The sequence below is a fragment of the Eptatretus burgeri genome, chromosome 15 (assembly GCF_056783735.1).
Source record: "Eptatretus burgeri isolate ZD-2024b chromosome 15, Ebu_testis_v1, whole genome shotgun sequence".
Taxonomy (NCBI): domain Eukaryota; kingdom Metazoa; phylum Chordata; class Myxini; order Myxiniformes; family Myxinidae; genus Eptatretus; species Eptatretus burgeri.
In genome coordinates, this window is record NC_140975.1 from 20,213,897 (window position 1) to 20,239,789 (window position 25,893).

At 42.7% G+C, this 25,893-nt stretch overlaps 1 protein-coding gene across 5 annotated transcripts in view; it reads right to left on the minus strand.

Moving 5' to 3' along the window:
* Positions 1-25,893, minus strand: part of CCDC88A (coiled-coil and HOOK domain protein 88A) — a 176,524-nt gene that overhangs the window by 107,753 nt on the left and 42,878 nt on the right. For 4 of the 5 annotated variants that reach the window (XM_085858535.1, XM_085858533.1, XM_085858534.1 and 1 more), the window contains exon 3: positions 6,160-6,268. The exons of the other annotated variant lie outside the window; for it this stretch is intronic. In XM_085858535.1, coding sequence (XP_085714661.1) covers positions 6,160-6,268 — 109 coding nt within the window. The remainder of the gene's footprint in view (positions 1-6,159; positions 6,269-25,893) is intronic. 5 annotated transcript variants of the gene reach the window in all.

Genomic DNA, 25,893 nt, shown 5'->3' on the forward strand with positions numbered 1-25,893 from the left:
CCCCACTCATCCACCAAGTTTCGTCTGAAATCGTCCACAACTTTTTGAGATATCGTGCTATATATCGTTTTTGGCCCGATCTCTCAATGGTGAAGAATCACTAACAAAAATTCTCAGATCCGTATCTTCACCAAAATCTAATCAGTTCATCCTTGTCACACACCCAACCTGTGCACAAATTTCGTCCGAATCTGTCCACAATTCTATGAGATATCCTACTCACAAACAAACAGACGGCAGTGAAAACAATCTCCATAATCCTTCAGTGGCGGATGTAATGAAAAGTACAAAGGGGGGGGGGGGACTGCAAACAGCAGGGTCGAGGGACAAAATAGAGGGAGACTTGGACAAATAAGTGATGTGGGGAAGAATGAGAGGTCGAGGAGGATGACTGGGGTGGGCTTGGGAGGGTTAATGAGGGTAGTAAAGATCATGGTTTTGGATGGGGAATGATCTGAGATGGTGTTGAACAGCTGTCTTGAAAAGCCTGGCTTTGGCTTAGTGGTTTGGATGGTGGCTTGGGATCCTGGGGTCCTGGAACACCAGGGGGTTGACTCAGCCTGTCATGCTTCCGAGGTTGGCAAAATGAGTGCCAGCTTGCTGGTATACTGTGTCAAAGTGGTGACCTATCTGGAATTGTGCCCAATAGCCAAGAATACTGCTTAGGCAGCATCAACGCTCTGCACAGAGTATGGTCCCAATGGATGGATGGAGCTGTCTTGAAGATCTGGAGGGAAGAATGAAATTGAAGAGAATGTGGAAGATGGTTCCACAGGAAGGAAAAAAATAGGAACCAATGAGCGGAGGTGAGCAGAAAGTATGGGCTTATTGACCAATTGCAGTCATCTCATCTCCAGTCCATCATCCCAACTCTCATCTCCAGTCATCTCCAGTCATCTCCAGTCAATCATCCCAACTCTCATCTTCAGTGCTTCACGCTTGCCGTGCTGCCCTCTGCCATCTTGACTAACATAGCACTGAGACGTCTCGTGTCAGAAGCAATCAGGAAACTTCACACCCAGTGGCAGGAAGAACTAATACCATAGGAGGGAGAGCACTCACACACATGCTTTTTTCGATGTGGTGAATGCAGGGTGCCACATGTTGTGGTGTAACAAATAGGTCCAAAGGATCCAACACATATTGAAACTAGAGGGGGAGCACTCAGTAGAGTGCAAAACTTCCGCCGCCAATACTGCTAGGTCACTCAAGTGAACCTGATATCCTATTCATTCAATTTGACGTCAACAGTGATCACAGAGTTATAGTTTGCAACTTTCCCTTTTACATACTCTTCATTCGTCATAACTAGATTCCTTGAGACAGAAATTGATTTTACGAGGGTATATCCACCTGAAGTTCCAAAATCAGCCGCAATTATAATTTTGGCATGTTTTTTTGTTGGAAATCACTGATAACATGAAGAAATGCAAAAAAAAAAAAAAAATCGAAATTTTGTTGAAAAAAAAGTTGCAAAAAATTTTTTTTTTTCTAACAATTTTTTTTTGGGGGGGAGGGGGATTGGAAATCACTTAAAACATGTAGAAATGCCAAAAAAAAAAATTCAAATATTTTTTCAAAATGGTCGCCATAGCGGCCATATTGGATTTTGGACCAAGTCCAAAATCTAATGGCATGATCCTTGAACCATACCTAATCCCCCCCACCAAGTTTCGTCGAAATCCGTCCAGGAGTTTTTCCGTAATACTGTTCACAAACAAACAAACAAACAAACAAAAAGGGGTGAAAACAGTAACCTCCGATCTTCGATGGCGGAGGTTAACAAGTTGTGGAGTGACATGTTCAGGTATAAATTGTTCATCTCTGATGGCAGGGCTTATGTAGCTTGACGAGAATGACCAAAAAAAAATCAAAAAGACTCGAAAACATCACAGGAGGAATGGTGAGTAAACACAACTCCAAATGAAGAAAACCTGATGGCAGATGTTAGAGTATGGGTCAAGGGTGCGTTTAGGGCACAGGGAAGCTCGAAAATATGCTACACAAGTTGCGCATTGCAAATAAAATTGCGTGTCCCATGACTTTTGGTATGGCAGTGTTTTCAACCACAAACAAAAGCCTTAAACAATTATTTTTAACCATAATATAATCATTCAAATTACATAATTCAGCTGCCTAATTGGGGTTAAACACTCACTCTTTTACATAATACAATGGCAGCCAAAATGCAAGTGTCGGTAATGCAATGTGTTAAACCACGCTAATCCTATTTCTGTCGTCGTGTCCATCGCTTCCTTAGATTTTCAGAAAAGAAGAATGGTTTCACTCAGATCAAATACAATTCACTTTAACATCACACACTCTTATCCATTGGGTTAATCACTTGCCAATGAAACTACAACCATGTTCTCAAGCTTGCATATCTACTCCAACTGGAGAGTTCATAGAACACGTTACCCCATGGAGTGTTAATGTATGTACTTTGATTGAAATAAAACAATGATTTCAAAGCTCGTTAAAAAAAAAAATTCCAGAAGTTTAGCACTATTGAAGGAGTCTTATACATCACCTTGATACACCACCCTATTTAACATGTCCACATACTGCTAAACGGAAGGATTTTGAAAATGCAAAGGCGGCATTTGTGTTCTACAATGTTCAGGCATATAATTAAATTTAAATAAAATAAAGATTGTAAAAGTCATATGAATAAAATTGCGGAATTTACCAACATTTTACCGCCGTTGGTGCAGTGGCTATTACACCACCCTATCGAACACGTTACATGCGTTATTTGTGCCTGCTGTATGTGTCCTTTATCAAGTCCTGAAAAACAGGAAGTTTCCTATTTGGAATGATTTTCAATTTCCTTTGTCTGCCAGGCAGGCAGACAGAGTCAAAAACATTATCCCGCTCCTCTCTGTGCATGTGCGGTCGGGACAAATTCAAATTCAGAGAAAAGGTCCTGTAAAATGGCAGGTTTGCTTTCCGATTCGTGTTCAAAATATAACATTCAATTTAAATTAATTGTTCATTATTAAAAACCGACGTTTGTAAACAGACAGACTGACGGATGACGGATGGAGGGACATGAACCAAATTGCTTAACCCCGCTTTTCACTTCACTTCACTTCACTTGGCAGGGTAATGACCACATGCACGGCCAATGCCTGAGTTTATCTGAGGATTACTCCAAATTCACAATGAGATATAAAAGCCAGTTCGATTTTGGACTATATATCCACAGATGTGTCGATGAACTGCCTTCGCCCCGTTGGTTGGACAGCTGGCCCGACTCCACCCACAATTGTAACTTCGAAATATATATATATATATATATATATATATATATATATATATATATATATATATATATATATATATATATATATGTATATATATATATTGTTACGGCTGTGGAAATTCGCCTTACACCATAAAGGGCCCGCAGATGAGATATCTAGATAGGTACATGTGTAGTTAGCCCAAACCCGTTGTATAGAGGGAATTTATGCGATTCATCCGGGCTGCGACGCTTTGAGTTAGGCATTTTTTTATTTTCTGTCGTTATTTTGAACCAACCACGTCTCAACCGCCATCACACAACAACCACCTTAACCACCACACCAGCCATCGTCACCAACCACAACCACGCTCCAACCCGCAGACAACAACCACAACGCCAACCCTCCACCACCTTCGCTTTTACCTTCACGAATCCATCCCACATCATCGCTTCCACGGCCATTCCCGCACCACCTGTGAACACTGAACGTCGGGCTGTCTCGGGCCTGTTCAGCGATTGGTGCCGAACGCACCGAGCCGCGAGCGCGAATGGCGGCCTTTCTGAGGGGAAAATTCGGATCAGAAACGCTTCACGCCCACTTCTCCTCCATCCAATTGGCGAGCGCGGGGCGGCTTGGCCCCGCCTCCAAGCGTGTGTATGTGAAGTCCGTACATGCAAATTTTAGGATCAGGAGAGGTTCACGCCCATTTTTGCCTGACCAATGGCTGACCGGGGGGGGGGCGGCGTGGCCCCGCCTCCAATCGCGTTCTGATGCTCAAATTTGCATATTGGCTGCTCCTGCCGCCTATAAAAAGGCGAGCGCAAGGCGAATTGGAGCGAGTTGGGTTTTGGAGATGCTTGGAGAGTGTCGTCGAGAGGTTGCTCTTGGGGGACAAGGAGCGTTGCGTTGGCGGAGTGGAGTCGAGTGCGCGCGGTGGAACTGCAAGCAAGGGAGCTCGGGTCCGAGGCAGGAAGGACAGGGGTCGGCGACGAGGTTGCGGTGTGGGGGATCGCTCGTCTCGTCGCGAGACCCAAGCCAGCCAGCCACTCCCCTCCCCTAGGGCATCAACAATTCCCCCTTTCCCCCGCGGTGAGATAGTGCAAAAAGGGTTCCCCGTTCCCACCCCACCCCAAACGTGGTGCCAACGAAACCCGCCAAGGGGCACGGAGTCGGGGCACAGCGGCGCGGCCACATTTGCGGCTTGCCCGCCAACGCGTCACGAGGACGCGGGTAAGACCTCCCCGATCTCGCGGACCTGGCCGCTCCCCCAGGTCACGTCCACATTTGGCCTACGGGCCCGTCTGCCTCCTTGTCTGTGAGGGTGGCTTCTTTCCTTTGCTTTTGTGTAAATGTGTGTTGGCGCCGTCTGTGAAGTAAAACTGTATAAGTGTTGCCGTGTGTGCATGTAGTCAGTTTTAACTCCTACATTTGCTTTATGTGCATTTTGATTGTGCATGGCTGTATATACGTGCTTTCCGTGTGTCGCGTAATAAAGTGCTTTCAGGTTGAGCTGTGCCCGTTTCGCTTTGTCTTTTCTCTATTGACTCTCCATCCTGCTTCACGTAAGGGGTTCATAGTGGGTGCAACATCCCGGTAATTAATCTGAACCGTCCAGGTCGACGATAACACCGCTCGGTTATCCCGATAGTCCGGAACGGGCCGCCCAAGCGGCTCGTGTCCGGAGTCGACCTGCAGCGAGGTACGATCGCCCGGTTTACCATCCGCGTGGGTACTTAGGTAGGTCGAGTTTGCCGAACAACCCTATCCTACGCGGGTGGCCGATTGGCACGATTGTGGTGAGGTCGAAAGGCCCACCTGTGACCAGCTCCTGGCGTTGGTCCGAGAGGGTCACGACAGAATTGTCCGTCCGGTGGGCAACGTGCCGCGATTCGAGTTACGCGGCCGTTCGCACGCCGGCGGGCGCGAATTCGCAACAATATATATATATATATATATATATATATATATATATATATATATGTCCACCATTTTGTGAAGGTACTTATAGGCCTCAAGCCTCTGGTGTAAGCCAATTACCCAGTATAAATGGAATTATCCGAGCTATGTAACCATGACGTATTATATAATACGCACAATAGCAGTACACATGGTTTGGCTTCATGTGTGTAACCCTGGTTATTTTTATTATTTTTTGGAGCGATGGTAGTAGCTTTCTGTGGCCTATACACCACCCAAGTAGAGCGTTGAGCAAATTGTGAAATAAATGAAGGTTTTTCATGTGCAATTTTGGTTTTAGTAAGAGTTTTCAAGGCTGAATAGTGTGAAAATACAGAAGGGTCACCCGTCGTCTTGATGGGCTTTTCTGCGAGTAAAACTTAACGCTAGTCATATGCAAGAAATGCAGTTAATATAAACACAGTGGAACTATTCAAAACTAAAAGCAGCATCAACTAGTACAGCTGCCCAGTAGGCAAGGCACAGGTAACTGTGAAACAGCTACACGGGTTAGTGGTGCTTTTAATTTTGAAAACGGATTTTCCCAATTACAACCATTATTTTTTTGTCACGAGCATGGGTTGTATCAACTTGGTGATGGTCTCTTTTTGATACAATTACAAAAAAAAAGCAGAGGCTCGACGTCTTTCAATATTAAGGTAGCCAAATGTAACACTGTGCGATGATTGACCCTTTTATAATGGAACTGGCGCGTACAGAACAAGGAGTCTGAGCCAGGCAAGTCAACAAAACAAAACTCTACATTATTAAACTACCAACAAACCACAGGCTCAAGAAACAAACAAAACACAATCGATTCCTCAGATCAACATCTCGAGTACCTTCCCCATCCCTTACATTTTCAGTGGCGTTAGATACATCCCAATGCTCATCACAACCAGACGTGCCTTCAGGTAAAGGTGAGGACTTGGCAAGTGGTGTTCAACATGCCTACCTGATAATATGCCTTGAGGTGTCTCACCAGGATGGCAAGGTTCTGGATTCTGAGGTTCACGTCACCATTGATACCCTTGTTTACACGCTGGTTGCTTGGATTGGGGTCACTGCGGGAAGGGTGAGTGATAGGAAGGCGTTCTCAGAACATTACACCGCTGTCTTTCACTTCACTACTCTTTCCATAACCTCCCACACATGACGTCATTTGTTGTCTTGGAATGTGAGATTTCATTTTTTTACGTTTGGCAAGAAAGAGTGGTATTTATCGTGTTTTTAAAATTGTATGTTAACCAATTCACAACTGACAAATCTGAAGTGAATACTTATGAAATAATTCAGATCAGATTGTAGAGGAAAACTAGCTAGTGTTCAAACTGCATAGAAATAATGCATAAAATATTCAGCAAGCTATCAAAACACTTCCACAAGAACCCCATTCCTACCCCCCCCCCCCCCCCCCAAAAAAAAAAATCATGCTCAGATGGAAATTTCAAACATTTGGCGAGAAAGATATCATGGCTAGGAGTCAACACATTCAAATCAGACTCGGTGAAATGATGGTTAGAGTGTCCCTCTGAGTCTGGGAGGTCGTGGTTCGAACCCTGGCAGAGTCATACCGAAGACTTTGAAAATGGTATGTGCTGCTTTTCCTTGGTTGATGCTCAGCATTCAAAAACAGAGAGAACACGGACAAATAACTATAGGTTGGCAATAAGAGTGCAGGCTTTGATGGACCGAATGGCCTCCTCCTGCGTTGAAGTTCCTTGAAAGGGATCTCATATTAAGAAGACAGTGCAGTGTTTCATGTAGGAATACTCCTGAGCTTTCTTGTACAGTGTCCGGCAAAAGTATTCACCCCTTACCGATAATGCCACATTTAGATGAATTACGAATTATGTAGAAACAGTTTTTCCAAATGAACTGTGATATTTATAACTGAAGAGATGAAACTAAACACTGTTATAGTTGAAGGAGGCTACATGTCAAGAATACCTGCAAGAAACATGTGCAAATTAAAATTCACTGGTTGTAAAAGTAGTCAACCCCTGAGGTCAGTACTTGGTGGAAGAACCTTTTACAGCAATGAATGCTATGAGTGTTTGTGGTTAGGTCTCCACCATCATGCCACAGTGAGATGGTGAAATCTTTGCCCATTCTTCACGTGAAAATTGCTCTCGTTCTTCCCTGTTTGATGGGGATCTTCGATGGACTGCAATCTTCAAATCTCACCATAAATGTTCATTTGGATTCAAGTCAAGACTTTGACTGGGCAACTCAAGAACATTTATTTTATTCTTATTGAGCCACTCCAGTGTGGCTTGAGCTTTGTGCTTTGGATCATTGTCCTGTTGAAATGTGAATCTCCTACCCAGTTTAAGATTCATGGCTGACTCAGGTTTTCATCAAGGATTCTCCTGTACTTTACACTATCCATAGTCCCTTTTATCCTGACAAACAGATCTGGGTTGAGTCTGGGTGGTATATATATATATTCATTGTTGAGGCTCGTATGAGAGCTAACACACAACGCACAGCAAGGGGGGCATGAGACAAGTGGGGTGGGAGAGGGAAGGACAAAACAATTGGGAACAGAGACATTAGGAGATCTGTGGAAGGGAGTGGGATGGGGTGGGGAACATGGGGTACACAAGATGGACATTACAGGGACATTCAGGAAGGAAAGCAGGAAATTTGAAGGAGGTGGGTTTGGGGTGAATTAGCGGGGATAGAAAAGATCGTGGTTTTGGATGGGGGAAGATAAGAGGTGGTGGTGAACAGCTGTTTTGAAGGCCTGGAGGGAAGAATGGAATTTAAGAGAGTGTGGGAGTTTATTCCAAAGGTAGGGAAAAAGAGGAATGAAAGTGTAGGTGAGCAGTGATTCATGATTTTGGTCGTTTTATCAGAGGGGGGTTGTTGGTGGACATTGAGCACCTTGCGGAAATATGGTGGGGACATATCACAGACAGAGCAGCTGGCGCAAAACCGGAGAGGAGACGATAGAAGACAGAAAGACCACAGACCTGCCTGCGGTGAGAGAGCAAGAGGCCCAAAGACTCAGCCTCATCACGGGAAATACCAATGATCCTAAATGCCTTGGTTTTCACAGCGTGAAGCCGAGAAAGGTGAGATGCAGGAGCACCAGCCCAGAGAGGAGATCAGTACTCCATCAGGCTGTGGACGAAAGCTTTGTATGTGGTCAGGAGCTCAGGTGGGCTGAATGATATGTATGATAAGTCTTCCACTTCTTAATGATGGATTTCTTCGTACTCAGAGATAATGAGTGACCTTGAAATCTTCTTATAACCCTCTCCTGAATGATGCTTCCCCACCACTTTATGTCTGACTTCTTTGGAAAGCCTATTGGCCTTCATGCTTGCCTTGTTGGTTGACCAAGTGAGTTTCATCTTGAATCTCTTTAGATAAGTGGGAGAGTTTAATTTTGCAGTTAAACCACTGATTACATACATGTGAAACCTATTACACTTATTTTTTAACCTTTCAAACAATTAATTTGCTTCCAAAGTGATTTAGGGTTAATTTGGCAAAAAGTTTGAATACTTATACAACTGAGAATCATCAGATTTTCTGTTAATTTAACTTATTCAAATTTTATCTGCATTTTTTTACCTTTATCACTTCGGAGTAGTTTGTGAAGACTTTATATATTAAGTTTGATTTGAGAGCATGAAATAAGCTCAGATGGCATCAAAATGTGAAAACTTTGGAGGGGGGTGAATGGTTTTGCAGGTCACTGTATACCTTTCTGATGACACAACAACACACGCAACCATAAGAATTATTCAGCATTACCTTAACGCTCATGTGAATAATACAATTACACAAATTTAAGATTTCCTCCAAATCAAGTTTTATGAAAGTGTGAACACCCTTATAGAAAACATTGCGAACCCCCCCCCCCAACATAAACGAATATAAATAACAGGTCAGAATCCCTCCTCCACCTCCTCCCAAGGAGGAAATTCACAGTTTGGTACATATAAAGGAAGACCAAAGAGCAACAGCTGTATTGCTGGGAAATAGCATTGATTGATTGGCAGAGAGCATTTTAAAATGGTACAGTGGCCTAGAAACTGTGCTGCAACCATGAGCATTCCTGGGAGGGAGGGTGGGGAAGAGGTGGGGGAAGGATAGAGGGGGGGCAGGTTGAGCACAGGAACAAAAGGTTTACATCGAAGCATCACATAAAAACTGTCTCCAGATCTTGTAGACATTTTGTACATTTCAAAAACTGATGGATTTCCAAAAACTGCCCCATGTGGCATGATGGTGCAAAAGGATTCCAATAAATATTAAGAATCCTGTATTGATGGTGCCTTGGCCCTGCCTCCCAAACATCAAAATCCATGTTCCTTCCTTCTACATTTCAATGATGGAGCATTCCATGTTGAAGCAAGTGCTGCTGGAGGGCATTATCACTTACAACACCCACATTCCATTCCTGAAAAGTTTCCCTCATTGAAAGCAATCCACATTCTGCCATGCAATGAAAACAACTCAAGGTGAATCGCACACTGGTGGACGAAGAACCTGGTATCAACAGGCTAACACAGGCTGTTGCAATACAATACAGACAACTGTTTATATTTGGTGTAATACCATATCCTGGTAGGTTGGAGGTCCTTTGTCAAACTGAGGGTGCCCTGACGGTCACCTCTGGGTGGCAACAGGCATGAGCCCTACATCAGGTTAGGACAGGAATTCGGAATTTGCACAAGGTGCCGGCAGGCAGTGACAACTCACCTACTCATTGTCAAACTTTACCCTGGGGCTTTCAACATTCACCAGCAATGCTTGCAGATAACTTAACGTCCCATCCAATGAATGATACAAACTTTTTGATGCAATGCTTCACCAGTCCAACAGTTTATAGTTGGGGCAATAATCAAATCTAGATTAGACAGCTCAAAGGCAAGTAAACTACCTCCTAGCCACATTATTGGACATATATTTATGTGCAAGAGGTCGATGTGAACAGGTGCTCACACCATTAAAACGTGTGTAGAGCTAAGTCTATCATGGCATGTATGCAGACAGTTAATCTATATTAGTATTTCGGCATGCCCCTTTCTTTGTTCCACCATCAGATTTTTGTTACTGCATGAAATGAAACAAGATTTGGCACATATACTAATGATATTATTGTCTTCCTTAAGAGGCCCCTCAAAATTCGTTTTGATGCATTTTCACAAACTCAAACGGATTCCATTCAAATTCGGTACGATTATGGCTTTTGGTCTAACTTAGGTCATTGGCTATAAATTTTTTTCCAGAACACTTCCGATATTAGAAAAAAATCGATAAATCGATATCCCTTATGGGATTTTCCATTCAAATCCACTCAAGTTTAAGGCCTACGGGGGACGCAAATTTCCACTTTGCCCCGGGCGCTGTTTACCTCCGCTACCCCAAGCTGTTAGGGTTAGGGTTAGGGTTTGGGTTAGTGTTAGGGTTAGGGTTAGCTACCCTAACACTAACCCCAACCCTAACAGCTAACCCTAACCCTAACCCTAACCGCCAACCGCTAACAGCTATTCAGGAAATTTGCAAGAAAGCCCGGGCAACGCCAGGCTTTATTGCTAGCCCGAACAACGCTGGGCATTACTACTAGTAGACTATAAACCCCAACAAATCTAGCTATACCACATTCTGGTAGAAAATACAAATCAGCATCAAAAGAAGCCTCGTTTTGTCTTATCTGTCCCATGACTGACAGTTTGCCCATTGGAAGATTTCAGTGGGTGATGCTGCCAACGAGTGGTGCCCATATCGTCTCAGAGTGGAATCGAGACAGGCATTTGGAATCCGGTTCGGGTGCCAACAGTCAATAACCTACTCTTTTTAAATGGTTGTGTAGAGTATGTAAAACACGTGTGTGAATGTTAGACAGAACAGCCAGCTTAAAGCTCCCCTCCAAAGGACATAGTACTCAATGATGCAATGCCCCACCTGTGAAACACCAAAATGAAAGTTTATAGTTAGATCAGCAACCAAATGTGCACCAGCAATGTGCACACTTATTCATTGTTATAAGCCAAGACAAAAAAAAATGGAACATGCTACCCGTGAGGTATTTATAAAACATCTAGAAACTGGCGCGGGGAAGGCGGGGGGGGGGGAGGATATGTTATGACAACCCAGTGGTTGCACATTGATGACAAAAGTCCAAAAGGTTCAAGGTTACATTAAATCGGACAGATGAACCAAACAAAAGGAGAATGGCACTCAGTGGAGCACACACCTCCACCAAGCTGAACACATTATGTGTTGTATCCCACTGATAGGTCGTCGGATCTGAACCAAAATCGAATCGGCTTGTTCTTGTCACCGAACCAACTCATCCACCAAGTTTTGTCATAACTCGTCCACAACTTTTTGAAACATCATGCTGTATATTATTTTTGTCCCTATCCGTCAATGGTGAACAATCACTGAAATTTTATTATTTTTAATTCTCGTATCCGGATCCAGATCTTCATTAAAACCAAATCAATTTGTCCTTGTCACACACCTAACATTTCCACCTAGTCGGAGTGTTGGCCATAAAAGCGTGCATTAGGGTCCGCACAATGTTTTTCTGCATTTTTGTGATCACCAGACCATCTGAATGAATATCCCGCTTGATGCCACTCTGGCACCCTTGAGCATTTTTCTAGAAAAGCATTAAAATGCAAATTAGCGGTGGCCATTGTCGAAATTACTATTTTTCTTAATATCTCCAAAAGTAAGCATCCAAATAGCCTGGTTGAGGTGTCTACACCCATGTTTTTAGGGTCACTGGCCATGACAAACCCACTTAAAATTTAATAACATTTAAATTTAGCTCATTAATATGCAAATTAGCAGTCACCATTATCAAAATAACAATTTTTCTTAATATCTCCAGAAGTAAGCATCCAAACAGCCTGGTTGAGGTGTCCAAACCCATGTGTTTAGGGTCACTGGTCATGATAAACCCACTTACAATTTAATAACGTTGAAATTTAGCTCATTGATATGCAAATTTGCATAACCCTAACCCCTGAATTTGTCCGCGCCGATCGGCGTTTTTGCAGTTCAGTTATGTTCAACAACAAAACTGTTTGAAAATAACTTGCGCAGAGCCGTTTATCCCCAGTACAGTTGTGAAGAAATGGCTGACCTCAAAATATCAACAGCATGAACTGTTTCTGATCAAGTAAGTTGAGGCTTGTAATGTAATGAAAGAAAGATGGAGAACTGAGTTATACGTAAGAGTAATGTCTTCCAATACAGTAGAATGATTGATATTATTTGCAAGCAAGTTTTTAAAATTATTATTTAACATGATCTGTCTGAAAGCAAATGTGTGTTTTATTGATTTTTAAAAGTACACAGGGTAGAACCTATTTCATGAGAATTTTTTAAAATACGAACAAAGAAATTAAATGTTTACTGATGTTTATAATTACCTCTGTTGTTACAGGTTGAGGCTCCATCACCATGGGAGACTGTTTCTTCAGTCCCCACGATGCAACTAAAGCTGGAAAACCTCTGGTAACAGTTGGTCCAGACAGAGTGCGAAGTATCATCCAGTCAAGCAAAGCAAGACAAGATGGTATACATGAAGAGCTTGAACAGAGATTACAGGCAGACAAATCTATCGAGCTCAAATGCCATAGAGACTGTGTGTCAATGTACACATCAAGCTCACACAAAGAAAGACACTTGAAACGAATGAGTAATGTCTTTTTGGAAGATGCTTCAGCAAGCAAAAGAAACCGCCGTTCAAAGACGACAGTATTTGACTTTAAAGAACATTGCATTTTTTGCAGAGAAAAGTGCATCATGAACTTTGATAAAAAGAATCCTAATCGTTGGCGGCGAGTTCTCCTTTGTAGGACTGCAGATCGTGTTGATCGGACAACTTTAAAACAAACTATTCGAGATGTTATCGATTCCCGCCAGGATGAAGAAAGACTCCAGGTCAAGATACGATTAATGGGCACAATCAGCAATCTTCGTGGTGCTGATGCGAGATATCACGATGACTGCAGAAAGTCCTTCATGGCACCCCGTTCTGTTGCAGCAGCAGCACACAGTGGCAGAGAAACTCAGGGCATTGAGCCAGCTGTCAGTTCTACCATCCTATCGATGAAAAACGACATGTTGCGCATCTGGAATTCAGTCGACGTCTACAATATGTACAAGGATCATGGAGGAAAGCTATACTCTCAACGAACCCTGTAATCCAAATTGTTGGATATACTTGGCTCTGAGCTTCTGGTTCTATCTGGTGAAGGTGTCACTAGTTTAATCTTGTTTCGCAGCAGAGCGTCTACTGCGATCAACTTAGTAGCATCAGATGAAGATGATGCCATTGATGTTTCCATAGAACGAATTACCAAGAAGGTTGCACAGGAATCTAAGCAGTTGTCGTCCGACCCCAGTTCCTATCAGACTAGAATTAATATAGATATTTCTAATGAAGCAGTGAGTTCAACCCTTCAATTGCTACTCTCCAAAATATCAGCTAAACTGGACTGCACACTTCCAGGAGCTCTGATAGGAAACATCATAACGAATATGATCACCAATCGACCAACTACACTCCAAATAGCACTGGGAGTTCTAGTCAGTCGTAAAAGCCTCATCAAGCAGTTGTACAACTATCGTGTGACCTGTTCCTCTGATGCGTTTCAGCGTTTCAAGAGATCAGCAGCAAAGGCTGCAACTGTTCACTCTGGGATTAGGGGAACCTCCAATGCTGAATGTGGCCTCATTCAGGTTGTTGCTGACAACTTCGACACAAATATCTCATCCCAGAATGGACTCGTTTCAACACATTCTCTTGCAGTACTACTTACCATAAAAGATCAGGAGATATCTTCCACATCTGAAGATGAAGCCATCATCAGATGATTGACCCGTGATGAAATGAAGACACCTGTGACAGAAGACATTTCGGTTCAAAGGTACAAGGGACCTGAGAAACCAGCAATGCCAGTTGAAGAAGCCACACGTGTGGTGTTACCTCTCCGCATATTGGCTCATCAAGCTATACAACTTAGGAGAGTTCAAGATATAGATTTCTCTTTTCTGAAGCAAATCACTTCTGATGAAAACACACCAGAGTTTGGTGGCTTTAATACAAAGCACTGCAGAGAGCAAGGATGATCCATCCAACCTGCAACGAGGGCCATTTATACACCACTCATAGATATGGATCCAGCTGATCCAGACACGATGTTTACAGCAATGGAGGAGGGAAAACGCTTGACAGCAGAGTGTGGACAAACCGTAACCATCTTCACAAACGACCAACAGCTGTATCGAGTGGCTGTTAATGTTAAATGGGTTTATCCTGAGCGATTTACCCAGTACAGTTTTCTGTACGTGCCATGGAGATACTGGCTGCAGGAATGAGCGCACCAAGACAGCTGCTGCATTTGCCCGTGATGATGACTCTGACACTGAATGAGACACCAAGCATTGAAGTAGCCTTCATAAGGTTTACAAACATTTGATTTACACAGGAATGTCTTCTTTTGTTCATGTTGTTAGCTGCTTTCATTGCATACTGTCAAATTGTTGAATCTGTATGAATAATAAAGTGATCAATATTCACAAAGACTGAAGTGTTTTTTTTCTATCTATATGTCTATAAGCCTAGACTGTATATATGTCTATAAGCCTGGTGTTGGCGCAGTGGTTAGGGCAGCGGTTTGGGACCCAAAAAGTCCTGAGTTCAAGCCCCGTTGGGCCACTGAATATATATATATATATATATATATATATACACATATATATGTATATACCAAGTCATATAACACCAGGGGGTTGACTCAGCCTGTCATCCTTCCGAGGTCGGCGAAATGAGTACCAGTGTACTGGGCCGGTGTATTCCCCGGTTAAAATAGGTGTACCAGATCCCTGTGTCGTAAAAGGCGACCAGGGTTGCGTCAGGAAGGGCATCCGGTGTAAAACATGTGCCAAATCACTATGCGGATCATATGGATGATCCGCTGTGGCGACCCCTAACGGGAGCAGCCGAAGGAAGAAGAAGAAGAAGAAGAAGATGTGTATTTATCTACATTTTCAATAATGGCGACTGCTAATTTGCATATTAATGAGCTAAATTTCAATGTTATCAAATTGTAAGTGGGTTTATCATGACCAGTCGGGTGTTCCAAAAAAATGAAAGTTTGATTTTTGCTGCTCCCTGATTTTGCCTTTGTTCCAATACCCCATAAGAACTTATAGGTCAAAAATGAACAAAATTCCATGATATTTTGGGGTTCCTCAAGTTGGCACAATTTTGGTTCATATTTACAAAATACACGTAATTTGCACAATGTAATATACTATTCTAAAAAATGCTTGATCTTTTAAACATGAAATAATCAAAATACAGTGACAATGTCTTTACAGAAATATATCATGTCAATAGTTCAATGTTCAGTTAATTAAAATGTCACTTATATTGTTAAAGTGGCCTTAGTCGGCTTTGGAATGGCCTTTCGGTGGGCAGCCACAACCTGAAGCAGGTATTGAACCTGCTCCTCATCATGGGTCAAACTGCTATGATACGCTGTCATGAGTGCTATGCCGCGCTCAGCAGTGTCATTCACCACTTTGAGTCTTTGAACAGCCTCTTTAAACTTCACATAGACTGGATCTTCTGGCCACAATAGTGGTTGCTTGACCAGGAAGTTGTGTGCCTCCTCTTGCCCATCCATTAGCAGCAAATCGAAGATTTTTAGAGAATGTTGGCTGACATATTGTTTCTTGGCATGGCGTAGTTGAAAGACTTTACATCCAGATGTTTAGGGATTTTCTCTGCTGGCTTCTTTTTAAAATTGGCAGTCATTGCCATTTTTGTCTCACAAGAGACCCGGTCATCGAAAAGTGCCAATGCTATCAAGTGCTCAGAGAAATACCATAGATTACGAAGCATTGTACTGCGTGAAGTGTACTGCGTTGTGCACATTCAATGGAAAGTTGTCAGTTACAGTTTGGCAAATTTCAACAATATTGTGCCAACTTGAGGAACCCCTAAACATCCTCCAATCTGCTTCATATTTGATGTGTATGTTTCTACTGTCAAATGGAACAAAGGCACACCCAGGAAGCATGAATATTCATACTTTTATTTTTTACCCCCTATTATGAAGCACCCTAAAACATGGGTTTGGACACCTCAACCAGGCTGTTTGGATGCTTACTTCTGGGGATATTAAGAAAAATTTTCATTTTGATGGCGACTGCTAATTTGCATATTAATGAGCTAAATTTAAATGTTATTAAATTTTAAGTGGGTTTATCATGACCAGTGACCCTAAAAACATGGGTGTAGACACCTCAACCAGGCTATTTGGATGCTTACTTTTGGAGATATTAAGAAAAATAGTAATTTGACAATGGCCACCACTAATTTGCATATTAATGGATTCCTACAAAAATGCTCAAGGGTGCCAGAGTGGCATCAATCAGAATATTCATTCAGATGGTCCGGTGATCACAAAAATGCAGAAAAACATTGTGCGGACCCTAATGCAAGGTCATCTTGAAAAATGGTGTTTGACCTCCGGACTAACCGAGTTTCGTCCGAATCCATCCGTAACCTTTTGAGATATCCTGCTCAGAGAGAGACCAACCCCCCAACCCTGCCAACCCCCCCCCCCAAAAAACAAACAAACAAACAACCAACAGACAGACAGACAGCCAGTGTTGAGAACATAACCTACATTCACCTTCGGTGGTGGAGGTAAAAAAGATCAAGTGGTCTGTTTGCACGGTAGCTTGTGTAGTAACAACACACAGTGCAACTCGATGTGGAAACAGCTTTGTGTGTCACTGCATTGATGGAGAAATTGGCATCTAAGTCTAGCAAGTTGAACTGAACACTTCATAACCAATGACGAGAATAAATTTCTGAAGAAATTATCATGCCTCCATCATGATGTTCACAAAAACCGGGCCGTCACTGAACCTGAATTCGCCAAGCTGCCAGACATCTCAAAGCCAGTAAAACTTCCCAACTCAAGATGTGTGGTGAGCATCTGCTGAATCTTCCAGCAGGACAAGTTAAAGGGCAAAGCATCGCTTTGAAAGTGCTTTGTGTTTCCAAATTCCATATCTGCAATGTGGCAATGTGGGTAAGTGGGTATAGATTCCAAACAAGAGGGATTTCACGTCACGATACCGTGACCGTCTCAAGGTGAGCACTGCGTGAGTCAGATGGGTGCTTTGACCAAACAAGGCAGGAAATCCTGGCCAAGAGGAGAACGAAAAACAAAACACATTTTATCTTCCTGCTTTGGCCAAGAGTCAATACATTGTTTCTTCCTTTATAAATGAAGCTTCTATATATAGATCCACTTTTGTCTTGGCTTTTGTGCTTTTTTCCCTGCATAAACAACTTCTTTCGAAGCCACACTCACTGCAGTAGCACATTCTTTCAATAAGTCTCAGTAAATAAACTCAACCTTCTGATGATGGCCACTTCGAGGAAAAAACATTGGGCTGAGTCGTGACAAAAAAAATTAAAATTAAATGGCAGATAATTATGACTTTTCAGAATATTAGCACCAAGTAACAATCAAACTTTAACAGAGTTAGAGCTTCCTTGTTACCAATTCATAATTATAAGCAGTTTTAAAATCAGAAAAGGTGAGCTGTGAAATAACAAACAATGAAAACATGAGACAGCATCAACGACAAAGGTAAAATGAAACAAAATAACATTTTGAGATGCATTTGTTTAATTCCACCAGATTCCATCAATTGACTGCCAAAACATTTTTGTACAGCTCGACTCGTGTCTTCAACAAATCAAAATTCCATACAATAGAAGACAACTGAAACGAGAACGGCACTCGGAAAAGCACGTACCTCCGCCAGGCTGAACAGTTTATGTTTTGTATCCCACTGAAAGGCCGGATCTGCATCCGGAACTGAACCAAAAATCTCATCGGCTTGTTCTTGTTACCTACCCAACTCATCCACAATGTTTCGTCTGAATTCATTCATAACTTTTTTTAAGTATCATGCTGTATATCGTTTTTGGCCCCATCACTCAATGGTGAAGAATCACTTTGAAAAAATTCTCAAATTCGGATGAGGATCTTCACCAAAATCGAACCAATTAGTCCTTGTCACACACTCAACATGTCCACTAAGTTTCGTCCAAATGCGTCCACAACTTTTTGAGATATCGTACTATTTATCGTTTTTGGCCCCAACTCTCAGTGGTTAAAAATTGGATAAAAAATTCTCATATCCAGATCTGGATTCGGATCTTCACCAAAATCAACCAATTAATCCTCATCACACACCCAACATGTCCACCAAGTTTCATCCGAATCCGTCCGCAATATTTTGAGATATCGTGCTATGTATCGTTTTTGGCCTCAACTCTCAATGGTGAAGAATCGGATAAAAAATTGCTCGTATCCAGATCCTGATCCTCACCAAAATCGAATCAATGTGTCCTTGTCAAACACCCAACCTGTCCACCAAGTTTCGTCCATAACTTTTTGAGATATCCTGCTCACACAGACAGACAGACAGACAGGGGTGAAAACATAACCTACGTCCACCTTTGGTGGCGGAAGTAATGAAATACATTAATTAAAAAATGTCACACTCATCACTCACTGGGTGGTGTAATGGTTTGAGCGTCCACTCTGAATCTGGAAGATCATTGGTTTGATTCCAACCATAGCCGAGTCATACCAAAGACTTTAAAAATGGTACGTTCTGCTTGCTTGACACTCATGATTTACATGATATTGATAAGGGACAGACAACCCCCAAAGGTTGGCAAACATGGGGAGAAAGAAATTGCTCTTTAATTGCCCGACTGAGTGTAGAAAGAAAAATTACACCACAGAGCTTGTGTTGCCAGATCTCAGCATGCCCAGGGAAGTTATGTCACTTACTCACTTTCCCCAAACACTGTGGCTGTATCTGTCTGAAGTCAAATGTATTTGCCAGTGTGTGTGTGTGTGTGTGTGTGTGTGTGTGTGTGTGTGTGTGTGTGTGTGTGTGTGTGTGTGTGTGTGTGTGTGTGTGTGTGTGTGTGTGTGTGTTGTTATCTCCATATGCAGGTTTCAGAAGGTGGAACAGAGCCCTCCAAGGTCTCAAAGTATCCATCTTCATGTGTGTAAGTGTGGGCGCATGAAAGTTGCTGTTGCAAGCTGCTATCGCCACACATGGGTGGGTTGCAAGAGATGGAACGGAGACCTACCAGGTCTCAAAGTATCCATTTCCAGTGTGTGTGTGCATGTCTCGAGCCTGTATAAAAAAAGAAAAAAAAAGTGTACAAAGTCGAGGCTCGTAGAAGAGTTGGAACACAGAACAGACCAAAACACAAGATAACAAGAACAACATAGTTGAAAAGGAGAGAGGATGGGGTTGGGTGAGGGGACACAACATCAGTAAGGTAGAGACATACAATGGAGAGACACTTTTTTTTTTTTTTTTTTTTTTTTTTTTTTTTGTATACCTTGGTCGAGGCTCGTATGAGAGCTAACACACAACTCACAGCAAGGAGGCATGAGACAAGAGGGGTGGGAGTGGAAGGGACAAAACATTGAGGAACAGACACAGGTGAACTGTGGAAGGGAGAGGGATGGGGATGGGACGGGGAACATGGCGAGGAGAAGATGGACATTACAGGGACTTTCAGGAAGGAAAGCAGGAGAATTGAAGGAAGTGGGCTTGGGTGGATTATCGGGGTAGAAAAGATCGAGGATTTGGATGGGGGAAGATAAGAGGTGGTGGTGAACAGCTGTTTTGAAAGCCTGGAGGGAAGAATGGGAAAGAATAGAGTGAGGAAGTTTATTCCAAAGGCGGGAAAAAGAGGAATGAAAGAGTGAAGATGAGCAGTGATTCGTGATTTTGGTAGTTTTACCAGAATGGGGTTGTTGGCGGACCTTGAGCGCCCTGTGGAAATGTGGTTGGGACAAATCGCAGAGAGAGCAGGGGGGCAAGGCTGGAGAGGAGTCGGTAGAAGACAGAAAGACCACCGACCAACCTGCGGTGATTGAGTGAGAGGCCCAAAGACTCAGCTTCATTGCGGGAGATGCCAATGATCTTAAAAGCCCTGGTTTCGACAGCGTGAAGTCGAGAAAGGTGGGAGGCAGGAGCACCAGCCCAGAGGGGAGAGCAGTACTCCATCAGGCTACGGACAAAAGCTTTGTAAGTAGTCAGGAGCTCAAGAGGGCCGAGGAAGGACTTTGCACGACGGAGGATTCCCAGTCGGCGACTGGCTTTTGAGGCAAGGTTGGAAATGTGACTTTCCCAGGAAAGGTCATGGCAGATAGTGAGACCCAGAAGCTTGAAAGAAAAGACTTCTTCCAGAGGATTGTTGAGAAAGTGGATGGGGGGGTTTTGTAAACGGTCCTTTCGAAGAGACATAGTGAGAGTGTGAGATTTGTCTGGATTGAAAGACATGTTCCACGTGTTGGACCAGTTTGTGATTTTATCCAGATCTGCAGTGAGCGAAGAAGCTGCTGCTTGCCGGTCTGAGGGATGACAGATGGTACGGCAGAGGGTGGAGAACTTGGAAGAAGAATGACATTAAAGGGAAGGGGGGTGGACACAGGAAGTGAACAAGCTGGATATAAACTCAAACACAGCAAGAGGAAGCAAAAAAATTGGGGATTAAGCAGAAATGGAAATGGGGAGAGGGAGGAAAGCACAATGAAACAATGACCTGGAAAAGAAGGAGTGGGCCAATGAGGGTAGTTGAATGGTGGTGAACAGCCATCTTGTAACCCTGGAGGGAACAATGGAATTTAGCAAAGTGATGAAGTTGGTTCCACAGGCAAGATAAAAAGAGGAACAAATGAGTCTTCTTTTGTGGGGTGCTGGGGAACTAATTGGATTTAAAGAATGCAGATATATAGATGTTTGCAGCTAGCAGATGCAGATGAAGCCGAGGCCTTTATTAATGAAGTAGAGGCTCATGGATAAGCTAGACAACAAATGGTGGACGGTTAACATACTGCCAATGTGGAGAAGGGTGATCATGTGTCTTTAGGAAGAACGTCAGCAATAGAAGAGAAGAGTCCAATGATATACCAAGGATTAGAATTAAAGAGCAATAAAGCTCATATATATATATATATATATATATATATTGGTACTTGTGTGTGTGTGTGTATATATATATATATATATATATATATATATTGGTACTTGTATATATATGTATTGGTACGTGTGTGTGTGTGTGTGTGTGTGTGTGTGTGTGTGTGTGTGTGTGTGTGTGTGTGTGTGTGTGTGTGTGTGTGTGTGTGTGTGTGTGTGTGTGTGTGTGTGTGTGTGTGTGTGTGTGTGTGTATATATATATATATATATATATATATATATATATATATATATATATATATATATATATATATATATATATATATATATATATATATATATATATATATTGGTACTTGTATAAGGGGTGATATGGCATGGTGGTAAGCCACGGCCTTTAAAGGACTTGAGAAGATTGAAATTGGACAGGAGATAAAGGATTGGATACGAGGGAATAACTCAAGCTTCAGGACATTAACAAACACAGAGTTGTATGACAAATGTGTGAAATTTGCTGCAGCAGAAGAGGGGTGGATAATTGAAAGAGCGGGAGGTGCACGATCTGGCAAGGACTTGTACAGCAATCAGCCGGCACCCATCAGCCACCACTCTGTCTGGGGTTAGAGAAGAGAGGGCAATTACCCAGTGGGAAATGTTAATGTGGCTCAGAGCCTTAACCTCCAAAAATGAGGAGCAAAATCTGGGATGAAAGACATGTATCCCAAAGAGGAAAGAAATGCAGGAGAAAGGAGGTCTCAGACTGGTTTACAATCTTCCTTTGGCTGACTGAAAATGATGCTGCTGCCTTTTAATGGGAAAATAGAAACATCGTTTATATATATACCTGGAACAAATGAGTTTGAAGGTGGCTTCGGGTGAAGACATGACTTGCATCCCAGGGGTTGTGCCCATGAGAAATATATATATATATATATATATACATATATATATATATACATATATATATATATATACTGTATATATATATATATATATATATATATATATATATATATATATATATATCTTCTTCTTCTTCTTTCGGCTGCTCCCGTTAGGGGTCGCCACAGCGGATCATCCGTGTGATCCGCATAGTGATTTGGCACAGGTTTTACGCCGGATGCCCTTCCTGACGCAACCCTGGTCGCCTCTTACGACACAGGGATATGGTACACCTATTTTAACCGGGGTATACACCGGCCCAGTATACTGGTACTCATTTCGCCGACCTCGGAAGGATGACAGGCTGAGTCAACCCCCTGGTGTATTAATTCAGTGGCCCAACGGGGCTTGAACTCAGGACCTCTTGGATCCCAAGCCGCTGCCCTAACCACTGCGCCAACACCAGGCTCATATATATATATATATATATATATATATATATATATATATATATATATATATATATATATATATATATATATATATATATATATATATATATATATATATATAAAATTTGGATTCTAAGCTTCTGGAAATCAAAAGCAAGTCTCAGGGGGAATTACCACACATTTAAAAGACTGTTGATGAGAACCCAGCTGGTTACCTCATGACCTTGAGGGAGTGGGGTAATCTGCCTGTTATACTTGGTCTTCATCATTGATGGACAAGACAACACTGCCAGTGAAAAGAGAGTGCTACCGACATCCTACGATCCATACTAATAAATCTCAGTGTCAGCGTGTGTATGTGTCTTCACAATAACTCCAAAATCATCAAACCTAGTGGCCTGAAACTTTGCATGCATACCAAAGAATTCCAAGGGAGTGCAGGAATGAAAATTTGGTGGTTGTGTTAATTAAAACACCACTTTCATAGATAATTAACGGCCATATTTAATTATGCTTTATCAGGCTCATCCTTGGCCACCTCTCTGGGTTCTTAATTCAGCATTTTTTTGGGCCTGCTCAACAATGCTTTGACTTGGAACAGGCCGCACCAAATTCTTCATGATAAAGTTTATTTTTTTCCACTTTCCTCACTCATATTATCGAATGCCTTGATAATCAAACCTACGAATCGCTGGGTATATTGCAATGCTTATAAACACCCGGAGACGGCAGCGTTCGTGGCATTATTTAATTTCCGTGCATGCCATAACCTCGAGAATTTCTTAATCTCAGGCAAATTTCAAAATGTAAACTTCGTTATTGACTTCAGCAGCAGTTCTGATGCTGAAAAAAAAACGTGTTAATTTGCCATAATTTCACATTCCGGGCATCTCCAGGTGCAGGTTGTTTATATGACCGATCAGTGATTGCTAATCACTTTCCAAGCCAGCCGTTCCTTATCAACCGTTTTGTTGGAATGCTTGCTCGAGTGCTTAAGCCACTTGGCGAGTGCTCCACAATATTCGCACTGTTACTGAATACTGTATAATCGATTGACTTGAACAAAGTTCAGGGGCCACTCGCATGCAGTTTTCCCCACGTTGTCATGCAGTGCGTCGGATGATGGCTGGCTCGTTGGGAATACGCAATTTTACTTTATACCAAGTTTCCCTTTTTTCTACGATCTCCTTTCATTTTATGACCTGTCAGTTCAGCGTAGATAAATACATTTAAGAAATCAAACGTTTCGTTTTTAAAAGTTTCTTCAACTGGAATGCTTATATGAGTGGTTAAGCGACTTCGCGAGCACTCTTCAACCTTCTATGGTGATGCTGTGGCACGGTTCTCTGTAGGAATATCTCCGGAGTGAGGATGGCAAAATAAATTAGATGATTACAATGAGCAAAAAATGTTTTCAGTTGTTCCAAAGCAATGAATTGCCACATCATGGCAGGATAGCGAAGAAGTACGCTATAAGCTGTCACACCTGGGTTTGAATCCCGACCCAGCTATAAACTGTCATCCTGGTATTTCACAGGCAGGGTGATTCATAAATGTGTGTGCAGTCTCTGCATGCCTGGTGTTGGCTTAGTGGTTAGGGTGGTGGGCTTGGGATCCTAGGATCTTGAGTTCAAATCCCGCTCGGCTATTGAATTAATACCAGGTGAGGTTGACTCAGCCTGTCATCCTTCTGAGGTCGGCAAAATAAGTACCAGCTTGCTGGGATGATTAAGTCATTTGAGTATCCTGCGTCGGAGTGGCGACCCGTCCATAATTGTGCCCAATAGTCCAGGAGACTGCTTTGGCAGCACCAACGCTCTGCACAGAGTATGGTCCCAATGGATTTGGATTTTGTGCTATCTCTCTGATGAATGTCAAACTGGATGTCCCATTTGCCAGAATTCCCCCTCTCTTCTCTCCCCCACTCATCCCCCCTCTCTGTCCTCCATGGATATCTCCCAGCAGTCTCTGCATCTTGTTCTATCATACCCCATTTTGTTCCCCTCCCCACATCACCCCTACCCTCCCCTCTGGGAGTGTATAGTGATGTTTGATGAGGCATCGCTCTCCCCAGCCCACCCCATCCCCTCCTTCCTTTCTCTATCCCTCCCCCTCCCGTGTGTGTGTGTGTGTGTGTGTGTGTGTGTGTGTGTGTGTGTGTGTGTGTGTGTGTGTGTGTGTGTGTGTGTGTGTGTGTGTGTGTGTGTGTGTGTGTGTGTGTGTGTGTCTGACGATTATAGAATTGAAAAAGGCTTTGTCAATCCCAACCAAATTTTGCATGTGTGCTGGGGGTACTCAGGGTCGGGTCATGGTCACTATATACTGTAATCCCCCCACCTCCCGCTCTCTCCCACGAGTAGGGAGACACAATTTTCTCCTGTACACATGGCACAGTGCAAATGGTGTACTGACCTCTGCTTGAGAGAGGGGAGATACATACTAGCCATGGCATAAAATATATTTCTCCAACCTCGCCCACCCCTCTCACCCTCCTCCCCTTCCGCCCCTCTTCCAGGCCACTCTCAGAGGGAGCGAGCATTTCGAGGTATAATCGAAAACGGCTTGGCCAATCTTCACCAAATTTTGCATACGTGCTCGGATTACCCAGGGTCAGGTCATGGGCATAATATACGTGGGGGGGGGAGGGGTGGCAGGAAAGGGAGCAAATTCTAGATATAAACGTGTATCACCATCCCATGGTGGTGGGAAACGGTATTACAAGTCAGCTGCGGCGAAAAAGTGCTTCACTCACCCCTGCTAAAGGGAGTGAGTATTTCTCGTACTCCGAAATGAATAATCATTAAAAATAAAATTGTCTGAAAACCTGCATTTAAAATGCCATCCTCTCGGAGAGGGACATGTGAGTAGATGCCAGCAAGAGCTGCACATAGTGTAAATGTGTTGAAGTTTGAGAGCTCAGCATGGAGAAGGCTTTGAATACATGGCACATGTCAAAAGCACGGGATATGTCAAGACAAAGCCCTGTTTTCTTGCTTGATCAAAACCAAAACCTTCCCAGACTTCCTAATACTAACATCTGGAATATTCCTATTATTATTATAACAGAAAGTCAGGATTTAAATAATAATAAAAATTACAATATATATATATATATATATATATATATATATATATATATATATATATATATATATATATATATTGTTGTGGATCTCCACCCGTTCGGCGTGCAGACGACCGCTTTTAACTAATCGCAGCCGCGCGCCCACCGGACGGGCAATCCTAGTCGCAGCTTTCGGATCAACGCCGAAATCCAGCTATGGGTGTGTTTTTAATCACACCGTAAATCAGCCAACTATTCT